The sequence below is a fragment of the Xyrauchen texanus genome, chromosome 37 (genome assembly GCF_025860055.1).
Source record: "Xyrauchen texanus isolate HMW12.3.18 chromosome 37, RBS_HiC_50CHRs, whole genome shotgun sequence".
NCBI classification, from domain to species: domain Eukaryota; kingdom Metazoa; phylum Chordata; class Actinopteri; order Cypriniformes; family Catostomidae; genus Xyrauchen; species Xyrauchen texanus.
In genome coordinates this window covers 26,814,486-26,826,104 of record NC_068312.1, presented here as the reverse complement: position 1 = coordinate 26,826,104, position 11,619 = coordinate 26,814,486, and the positions used below count along the sequence as shown (strand labels likewise).

General features: G+C 38.4%; 1 protein-coding gene across 4 annotated transcripts in view; it reads left to right on the top strand.

The window, feature by feature from the left end:
* The first annotated feature begins 377 nt into the window (after window positions 1-377).
* The window catches only part of LOC127630513 (nuclear factor 1 C-type-like), a 138,276-nt gene continuing 127,034 nt past the window's right edge, over window positions 378-11,619 (top strand). The window contains exon 1 of one of the 4 annotated variants that reach the window (XM_052108091.1): window positions 378-867. In XM_052108091.1, coding sequence (XP_051964051.1) covers window positions 865-867 — 3 coding nt within the window. In that variant the 5' untranslated portion in view covers window positions 378-864. Of the gene's footprint in view, window positions 868-2,713; window positions 3,302-7,246; window positions 7,326-11,619 lie in introns of those variants that run through there. The other 3 variants (XM_052108092.1, XM_052108090.1, XM_052108089.1) reach the window with 3 other exon arrangements.

Genomic DNA, 11,619 nt, shown 5'->3' with positions numbered 1-11,619 from the left:
CATACTGTCCAGTTGTTAAGCACCTGACAATTAATCCTAAATTAGTCGTTATATAAAACAGAGGTTTTCATAAATAAGTTATTCAAACAAATGTATGTTTATCTATTACCATTGGTTTTACATTCTCTTGTGTGTGTGTATATATATATATATATATATATATATATATATATATATATATATATATATATATATATATATATATATATAAACTACGCCATCAAGTGCAGTTCTTTTAAACTAGTGGCCTCTTTGCAATGCACACTCTCTCTCTCTCTCTCTCTCTCTCTCTCTCTCTCTCAAGCCACCCCCGTGTTTCATCAATTCCTTCTCCGACTGTGTGTATGGAGCTCGTCGCACGGGCCGTCTGTGTTGCAAGAAACAAAAGAACAGACGAGACATTGACTCCTCTCTATACACAAGGACATCTGTGCGTGCTGCGTGTGCAATGCTGCAAAGCTTTGAGAGCAACGATTCAGCACTGTAAATTAAAGACACACGACCAAAAAAAAAAAAAAAAAAAACAGTGCCTTCAACCAGTGCACTCTCTGCAGCACAGCCATGCCAATATCGCGCAAGCCGTGCATTACCTACTGTAAAATATTTGCGTTGTCTTTCTGTACCTTGTAAAGGGGATTGCGGATCGGACGAGGCTCGAAGACTCCGCGTGGGACGTTTGTGTTTGGTCAGTGGGCAGGTTTATTCTCCCCATCCGAAGAGCACGGATTACTGTTCTGCTTTGCGAAGATAAATGGATACGGATTTATAAAAGCACCCTGACGCGATGACCAGGCGTTAAATCGCAGTTCTGCCAAACCCACTACGCTGTAACTTTTTGAGGAAGGTTGGCAGTTTCGCTTTGAAATGGTACGTGAACAAATCAATTTCTTCATTATGTATCGTTGCTCCAAAAGACGCTTAGGCGAGAGAGATCACGAGTTGTGCACTCTTAAAGTCAAATGAGATCATCATCATCCTCATCACAGGCGCTGTGTTTCGGTTCCCCCCTGCTTCCTCTTTTACCAGCCAGTTACTCCTTTTTTTCTCGTTGGGTTTCAGCCAAACGTAAGGTTTGTGGGAATGGCTTGCAAATGCTGGCGTGTTATTTATGCTATAGAGACGCGCAATAATTAAGACACTCAGCGATTTGGCTTTTCTCCCATAGTGAAAGTTATTAGCTCTTTGCCAGCTGAAGAAAAAGTGGTGCAAGATGTGTGTTAACCACGGGACTCCGAAGGCCAAGTTGAAGTTTAAAGCCAGTGTAGGCAGACGCCCAGCAGTAGAGTTTGCTCAGCAGAAAATGGCCGCAGCCAGAGCCGCAGGCTCGCCGGCATGAATTTGACATCTACACCGACAGAGGCGCTCCCTCCCTGGAAGAAGTCTCAAACAGTGTGCCGTAGTCACACAGCCGCGCAAACCGGGAGTTCGGCATTGTTTCCAAAGTGCAAGAGATTGCAGAATCACTTGCCTTGTCCTTGTGGCAGTAACGTGCTTTACGGAGAGTAATTGTAACTTGTAGCCTAAATAAAACAAATGAAACAGGCTTTACGAGACAGGACCAAAACAAAATTATTGGACCCGGATTAACTTTCTACCAATAATAAATAAACTTTTTATCCAAATAACCTCAGTATTAAACGAGAACCGGTGTTATATAAGACTCTTTTATTGTTGTTACCAGCACTGAGAATTAACGACAATAATTATGATAATCTATGCATAACAACACTCCAGTATTTGTTCTCTGCAGGGGTATTTTCAATTTACGCACTTACTACTTTTGCACAAAACTATGTTTTAAGCAAGGTACGCTTTTGATAATAATTTATGTTTAGGACTATAAATTAATACTTAATTATAATATAGGCTACATTACAAAAAAGCATTCGTTATATATAAGCATTTTCTCTCTTTCTGATTATTTAAAAATGCTTTGAGTTGTAATTGAATACTCTGGGGTCATAGTGCAGTTTACACAAGTCAGCAAAGATTAGATTCTTATTAGTTGATTCTTTACTCAATATGATTCTTAATTCGGAATATTTCGAGACGTCGGTGATTGAACAGTGCGATCGACTCTGTATGTGCACCACATTGCCTTCAGTGCACATACAAATAACAGGTGTTATTTACACTGTGAGTTTCGGTCGCCTGCAACTTCGCTCATTTAAGTTTGCCTTGTTTATTTTGTCTGCGTGTGATCACTCCAGCAAAGTGAGACTTTGCGGTTTCTTTCAACAAGTTTACAAAAACCCAAACCTCCAAACGCAAATGTTTTAAGTCTTGACTGGATAGCAAGTCTGCTGCACACTTAATTTCTAGATGCCAGTATAAAGACACCCTACCCAAGGCACGTTGGCAAACGTTTGTGATTATGCATATATGCAAAATAGGTTCCCCTAAACATGTATTCATAATATATGACACGGTTCTGGAGTTTATGTGACTGCCAATTCATACCATTGTTTTTCACTCGAGATTTAGTGTGAAACGTTGTCAGTATACATCCGAGAAGAATTGTTCACCACTGCCTCTAACACATATTTTACGCGTTTTTTATCCACTCAAAAATGTCAACTCACATGAAGCGATAAGCCTTGAACGGTCTGCCATGAATGGATGCATGCGTGTGCGTTCTCTATGACGCAATGTCCGCGCCAGCCTGGGTGTAATCGCTGCTTTGTAGCATTGCATGTCACAGTAAATTGTTTGGAATACGCGCGCGGGTAAAGCGCGCATAACGTTACTGCGCCCCGAACTAGATCAGCGCGAGGAAAAAACTGTGTCTGCGCACTGACGAAGAGAGAAGAAAAAACACAGAGACCTCCAAAACCCGTGGCAAATCACGTATTTGGTCATTTCGTGGACCCAACGGATGCTGCTGGACAGTGGAAACCCGAGTTAACCTCCCGACTTTCTCCTTCAAGGAGCCTACTTCTTTGGGATGGGCTATTTTCATAACGTCATTTCATTCCTCCCTCTTTTTCATTTTCTCTTTCTTTGATGCTTTCCCCCACCATTTCCTAAATGGAACAGATTGCACAACCCCTGCAAAGTTTGATTTCAGACTTGTACACAGTTCGCGTGGTTTCTATTCCTAGGCGCCCCTTGATTTTTGGACGGCAGACACATTAAGGGACTTGAAGTGGAAATCTGAAGTGGCGGCGGTGGAAGTGTAAATCATGACGAGGCTTACCATGATTAACTGAAAAATGATCCTCTAGCTGGTCGGTGTTTTGCCACTTTTCGAGTCACGCGCTCCCTTTTGAACATGATGTATTCTCCTCTCTGTCTAACTCAGGTAAAGAGATTGTTTGTGTCTTTCTGTCGATAATCGAACGAACTGCTCCTGATCGCGCGACGAGATTTCAGTTCATAAAAGGACGGACTGAGCTCTGGCTCAGTTAAGTGTAACTTCTTTGTACACATTCAACATCTATTCATACTCAACACCGTGCTGTTTACAATGTGCATAGCCTTTATTTGTTTATTAGATGCAAATCCTATGAAAAGGTTACCTTGCAAATACATACAGTACAAAGTAAACAGGAAAAAAATACAGTCACATTTGATGAGTTAGCCTATATGAATAGTTGGTTTTCGTTTATATGCTTTTTAAACTTTGGAGGTTGTACAGTTGGCTATAGTAAATGCACAGTCATCTGCTTCAGTTGATCATGAATTGGAGGGAAAGTTAGAGCAAATGCGAGATGATCATATTTAAGAAAAACTTTTTGTCAAACTGTAATATTTTTAGTTCTTGAAGGTTTGAGTTTGTAGCTAATTCTGAGTCTTATATATTTGTGGATATGGTTTGGATTCAAAATGGAAAATAAGGTTAAAAGTGCACATTTCAACGGCCGGTGTCTGGGGCAAAGAGCGCACGGGTTCATTTTAGTTCTTGCATCGTACCATAACAGGCCAGACAGTGTATTATTACAGCTTTATTTAGTCACTACTGTTCGAACTTTTACTTTGATGTATTAGAAAATACACAGAGTTGTGTAAATATACAGAGAGTTAGGATAATATTGGGCAAAACGGGCTTCATATCTGCTGTCCATACGGTTTCAGCTCTTGCATTTGTGTTTTCAGAATTAAGATTCTAATTAATACTCTAAAAGTTAGCTTATTTGTCTTTTTTAGTGTCCTCATATTTTACAAACAGAGAGTTTGTCACTTTAAAAGAGATAAACGTGAAAACATGGAGCATTCTAGAAAGAAGAACATTAACTAGAGAAAAAGTGGCCCTTTGCCTCTAATTTATCATCATTTACTTGAATGCTAAAACAACATTCCCTCATATAATTAAACAATCAGAAAAAAATCTTCTTATACCCTGATAGTGCGCACACTTTTAAAATGTCTTTGAAAAAATGTGAATTTCTTTTTAAATGTTTTGTTTTTTTGTCAGCAATTTGAATTGAGTTTCTAAGGTCACTTTATTGTGTCAAATTGCCTGTATTTTGACACAAGTCATTGGGATTTTAGATGACTGAGTGCTTTGACCTTATTGATGAGACGATGATGATTTTGCTTTATGCGTCTTTTACATTTCATATTAATATAGTGAATTGTAAAGCTACTTCACAGCCCAACCACAGTTCCCCTTCTCTCCTTAAAACAAATTATAATTATGATAAAAAAAAAAAAATATAATTCCACATTATTGCAGTTTAGCAGTTGTAGGTGAGAAATATTTTTTTTAATGTTTGAAAAAGTTTCACTTTTGCATTAGAGCAGTTTAATATGCTTGATTCAAAAAGTACCCATCAATGGCAGATATATAGACAATATATATACTGTCTAAACAACTGCTTGGAAAACGTTTGGGAATTGGGCTTTTAAGTCCCATCAAATATGTATTGTACTTTTCTGCTCTTATTGAATGTGTTCAAACATGTAACAGTACAAACACAAGCCTCACCCTCCAGCACTTGAATTTATTATTAAGTAAATTAGATGGATATATGTTTCAGTGATCACTCTGTTTTAGGGTTCGATATGACCGATGCTTGCTTTAGTCTTTGGATTAGTAAACTCGGTCAGTTCTGTTGAAAGATGAAGAAACACATCTCAGTCCATTCTTGCAGTTGTGCTGTCTTCTCAAATGCTGTTTTAGTTCATTTTAAAGGTAAATCAGCATGCATAATCCACTTGCACAAACTTCACAGCAAAACATAAAGTCTTAGACTAAAAAAAGTTTACTCTTGCTGCACACTTTCAGAGTGAATTTGATCTACAAGTTGCAGTGGACATTTTGGAATGGAATAAAATCCATTCCGGTACTGCAAGCCGTACACTGATCCATCGGTGTGGAGGCCTTTGGTTTTCTCTGTAACCATTCAGTATGTCCACTGCATCTTTGGACTTGCTATGGTTGCTGATAGGTAGCAGCTTGCAGTGCTTGCGGGAGAGCGTGCAGTGTGTGGAGAGAGGTTCTGGCCGTACTCTGGGCTGAAAGAGAGTGAGTGAGAGGGACAGGCGAAGCATGTGCCAGACTCCACCGCAGCCCCGCTGGCTGCTGGAGGGGCCTTTAGCTCTACTGAAATGCTTCATATAGCTTTCCCTTTGCTGTCATTATAACAATGCTGTGTGCAGTGTGCACCAATTACCTCAAAATGTGGCTTTTTAGAACTTGCTAATGGTTAAAAGACAATATTTTTTGTCTTGGATTTGACTTGATTTGTTGAGCAAGATCTAAAGCAAAATACCACTTGGGCACTTTTGTATGTATGTATGTAAGTATGAATGTATGTATTTGTGGTTGTGTATGTTTATATACTGTATCTATTTTCTTTTTTTTCTTTTTAAATGGATATTATCAGCTATGATCAAATGTAATCAAAATTAATTGCAACCAAGTAGCACAACATTTCAGACAGAATAAGTTATATATTTTAAAAGATGTAATAACATTTTGTAACTACTGATACATATTCCTAATTATTCAATTTATACAAACTAGTTAATGCATTATATATATATATATATATATAAACAGTATATAATATATATATATATATATATATATATATATATATATATATATATATAAGTATTTTAGTAGAACTGACATTAATTGTATAAAAGTAATGGAGCCGACAGCAGGGCTCTTTCTGTTTTTATTTTTTTTTAATGCACATATTAATCCAGACCTTTACTGCACAAATGTATTTACTGAGTTTGGACAGTCCCAGTTTGAAGCATATTTGCCAACACTGTAGAGTTGTATCAGTGGGAGATCTAAGAGAGGATCTATTCCCCTGAGCTGGCAACATGCTGTCCTGCCCCCATTCCTCATCGATTCATTCGGTTAGAGCCGCAATTAGTACCCCTCTGGAAAGGAGAGTAATGCCGATCCGAGCGCAGAGCCTTTTGGAGACATACTCTGTTGACCAGGCTGACCGACAAAATACTATCATTTAGGAAATTGTGCTGATAGTGAGACCTGCTCTGCATTGTTTTTTTTACATTTTCATATTTCTGTGGAAAGTATTCAAATTAATTTGCACATTAACAGAACAGAGATTCTCTTAAAAGAGCTTGGCCCATCAAATTAAACATTTTCAATACACTTTTTACTCTCAAGTTTAGCTCATCACTATTGGATGTGTGTGCATGGAAAGGCAGTCTAACTAGAACCTAATGTAATGAGCACTGAAATGTTCTCCTCCCCTCTCCATGGTTGGGCACTTTGTGTTTGAAATGCCGCTACTGGTCTCTCAAACGGCCCACAAAACCCCCATAGTGTATTCCACTGGCCCTCTCTCAGTCCGCCCGAGTGTGTATGCCTGCTTGCCTGCCTGAGGTTTTTTTTTTTTTTTTTGTCAGGAGAGTGTTTGCTCTTTCACTCGGCTCAGAAATGCATGCCCCACTTTTGTCTGACAGCCCTGAGTGGCACAGTCATGGTCGCGTACCAGTGCGGCAGCTCCCCATGTGCCCGTTAACAGATTAATTAAGCTGTTTTGATCACACGCTCTCCCTCATTTTTCATCCTGCTGTCATTTATCACAACCTTTTTAGATATTCGTTTGCTTATGTGTGTCAGGGAGTGTTTTGGAAAAAAGGATCAGAAATCTCAAGTGGAGCATCAGATTTCGTGCGTTGATTCTGGTGGCTGATATTCATTAGAGGACATCAATGAGAGTTTAGAGGAGGGGAGAGGAAGGGAGAGGAGGGGAGTAGGGCACAAAGAGTAGCCTCAGTTATAAAGGCCCAAGCTCTTGGCATGAGTAGATGACTTCATGTGGCCAGGGCTGGAGATGTCTGTGGAAGGTTGGCTGCATTTCATATCACACCCTGGTTTCTCTGCGGGGAGAATGGTGAGCAACCCTAAATATTTATTTCATGAAGATGTGTTTGGATTCCACCTGAGCTCGTGGCCTCACTCTCATCCATGGCAATATATTATAGGAGAGGAAAAGCTTGTTTTTGTTGTTTTCTAGATTGTTATGGTCAAGCTAGTGCCAGAATCACCCTCCGGAGTCTCGTTTTTTAACTGAGGCTTATAAAGAATAACACAGACCTCGGGAAATAGCTTAATCAACCGTACAAAGAAAAAATAAGCTTTATATCTGAAAGTACATCTACAAATCTTGGGAAAAAATTATATAATTCATAGATGAGGTTGGTCCGAATGGTATTACCTGACAAGATAAATATTCATCCTCATTTTTTTGGACCTCTGCAAATGTTTAAATCTATTTTTTATATTGTATGAGTTCAAATTCGGATGCAGACTCTCTCTAGCAGAGAGAGAGAGAGTGTTTTCGTCTTCTGCCCCAGGCTTTAGAGTCACAGTAGTAGGTCATTTTGAGAAGAACCTCCACTCTTGGCAGAGTCGGCTCTGCTGGGAAGGCTTTAAGAAATGTGTCCAACTGGAAGGCGATCAAGAAGAGCAGTGCTGGCGTGGCAGGGTGCAGCGGGCTGTTTATTTAAAAGATCCCTAAATCTACCTCTGCTTCTCCACTACTGTGGCTATGTTTTTCCAGCAATAGTTTTGTTAAGCAGTTAGATTTTGCCACAAACATAGTACTTGATTACATTCTTCGATGCCTATTACAACTCGTGATGAGGAATTGATTGTGTTGTACGTTGTTCATATTGCAGATTCTAATTAAATGTTCTACACAGGGTTGCATGCTCTTAGACAAAGAGCAGATATTTTCAATATATATACACTTTGTAGAAAATGTTACATTAGTTAAGCAATCAATGTTTTAATAAAATATTTATATTAACAATTCCATTATGCATTTTCTGTATTTTTGGATGGAAAATTCAACTGGAATGTATTTAACTGCTTTAACGTCCACTGTATTTGAGTTGTAACAGATGCTGGATTTTTTGGCCATCTCTTCATTGCCTGTGCACCAGTACTGCTGGCAGTTCATAATGTCTGATTTACACCTCTCTGCTGCTCTCCACAGCCCTGGAGTTGGAACATTGCACGATATGAATCCCTTGTTTGTGACGAGGCATGCAAATACATTGTGAATGGATATAGACCTTCTTTATAGATATAGAATTGCCATTGAGAGATCTGTTCCTTTGCTTCTGATGCTTTGTATTTGTTTATTCTTGGATAGATGTACTTTTTTTCATTCTCTGGTGCAGAAATACCTGCAGACTTACAGTACAGATAAATGCTTCGAACGGCTAGGCATAGTAGAGTTATTGAAGAATATGTGCTTTTGAAAGTCAGGTAAATATTATTTTTTTTAAATCCCTGCAGTAACTTTGCTAGCTACCATTTGTGTTTTAAAGGGGGTAGTTCACCAAAAAGTAAAAATGTATCTGTAATTTACCTGTATGATGTCAAAGGATCACAAAAGGAGATGTTACACCCTGTCTGCACTGGACGCGCCAGTTGATGCGACTTGACGCAACAAGTTAAATTGAACATTCAAAATGATGCACAGACAGCACAGACCAGTAGGTTTTGAGCTCTAGCAGACTTCCTCCACAGTTCAATCAGTAAATAACCTGCATCATACTTTATTTTTAATGGAAATCCAATAATATAAATAATTATTTTATATGGAATTATAATTGTAATGTTATTATTGCTAAAACTGTGTGTACATGTGGTTAGAATCAGAAGTATTTAAATGAGTAGACCAGAAACATCACAAGCTGGCTTCAGTGCAACAGTCAAAAGTTATTTAAATAGGTAGCAAATGAAATTCATGGCAGAAAGATCCACATGTATGGTATTTGGAAGTCATAATATTTTTATTTTAGATGCACAGGATACTAAAGTGGCTGGAGTAACTCTGCAGGGTGTCAGCACCAACAGAACCAAGCATCCTTTTTCTGTTGACTCTATATGGCGCTCCGCAATGAATGTTTTTGTTCAGTCCCCATTCACTTTCATTGTACATTTAAATGTACATTTTTAAATGTACATATTTGGCAGATGCTTTTATACAAAGTGACTTAAAGTGTATCGATGGCATACTTTTGATCAGTATTTATGTTCTCTGGGAATCAAACCCATAATCATGGCATTACTAGTGCTACCAGTTGCGCTAAAGAAACATTGTAAAAGGGGAATGATGGGCTCGTCAAAACAAGAATCATGCCCCTAGAACAGCAAGCCAACCTGTTGAATGGAAAAAAGTAATACGGGTTGGAACTACATGAGGTAAATGATTACAGTATTTTCATTTTTGGGTAAACTATCCCTTTCAGTCTTGAAAATTGAGTAAGTAAATATTACTGATGTCCCGAGCATCCACATAATGAACGGTACAAAGACACACTGTATGATTCCTTATCAACCATAATCCATCTAGAGGATCTTCACTGTTGCAAATGGTTTTACAGGGTCATTGAGCAAGCTTTTACCCTCTTCCACTCTGTGTATATGTCTATGTCTGGACCGCAGCTGGAAGAGGATGCCACAGAGCGTGTGGTGTAATGGAGACTTTCCAATACTGCAAGATAAGCTACTTGCTCTTTTGCCTCTGCTGTTGTGCATTGAAGGCAAAGGCCAGGATCCCTACAGCCTAGAGCAGAACTGGGCTTTCGGCTTGAAGATGGCTTGTCTGTACTCCACACCGGAAGAGGAAAAAACCAAGATCTCTTTCTTTCCCAGCTCTGAGATCAATAAAATCAAGAAGAGTTCACTCTGATCTAGAGTAGTCCTATCTTTATGGATTGAGCTTATAACTTGTTAATTAGGGATGGAATCATAAGGGACCTGGGAAAACCATGTTAATGAATATCGATTTCTGAGTCACTGTACGATAATATTGTGATTCTTTATGTTTTGTGTACTTTGTTCCAATGTCCTGGTATACTTCCTCATTGAGCCATAGAAATTGTAAAGTGCACAGGCACATCGGTAGCAAAGAGCAAAATGACAAGAGGGAATAGTGCATCTTGGTTGGTTTATCATTATGCTACAAAAAAAAACCTTGCTGTCTAGCTGTATGGAATTTCGGAACGGACATCCTTACAACATGCACAAGTTATAGACTTAAGGCAGAAACATATTCTACGCAAGTACATTAACGCAGATGCGAGCACTTAGCTACTGCATTGCCAATGTTAACATGCTTAACTTGCGTTCTTTCTTTACCGTGGCAGGAACAAACCTCAGTACTCAAGGGGGTGATTGAGTTACCTTCAAACATCTGTTCCCTTTACCTGGATGTGTTATTTTTCTGTAAGTTGCTATAAATATTTAGAGTTTACCTTGCTAAGTAATATTCTCTTCAAATGGATGCTTTGCCATTACAGTATTTGACTTGAAAAAGAAAACTCACTGTAGACGTGGACAGTTCACACTAATCTTGCAATAGCGCTCCTTGTGGCAGCATTAGCAATGCAATGCTTACTTGTGTTGTGTTATGATTTGTGTTCTGACACATTTCAAGTACTTGCATAGAGTTATTTAAGCCCTTACAGTCCAACCTGGTCTCCGGACAAGTCATAATAACAGTACGAGATGACAAGATGGTACAAGTTGGCTCATACAAAAACGTATGACTTTTACTCCCATAAAGAAAAATAAATGAATCAATGAACAATGTTATTGCTCAGTTTACCCCAAATCATACCATTGGAAAATAACTTTTGTGTACCACGGAATAAAAAAAAAAATTGGTGTTTGGAATGAGACGAGGGAAGTTTATTACAGGTTAATGACACATTTCAGTCATTTGTATTTTATAGCCTAAATAAATATGGAATGAGTCACCGATGTTTCATTTCTTAAAATAAAATGTTGGATAGGAGGCTAGCTAAAGTTTGAGGTCTGTTTTGTATTGATTTAACATTTTGTTTGTGGATTGGTTGGTGGGAATAAAAGTTGTACCTTTTCATATGAGCCAAGTTGTACAGTATTTTATGTTTTCGCCAAGTCGTACAAATTATGATGTGTTGCCATGAGTCTATGTTGTATAGTCTTAGCTTGTTCTGAGTTTGCATTCAAAATGAGTTTGGTCAAATAAAAATACAGTAGGTCTATTTGAATATGCATTGCCCTAATGCTGCAGTATGTGTTGTGTTCTAGCACACTTACTCTGAGTTGCACTTTATTCACTTTATGCTCAGTATGCTGTTTATTCCCAAAAATAGTAATGTGAAAATGCAACTAAAAATAATCAT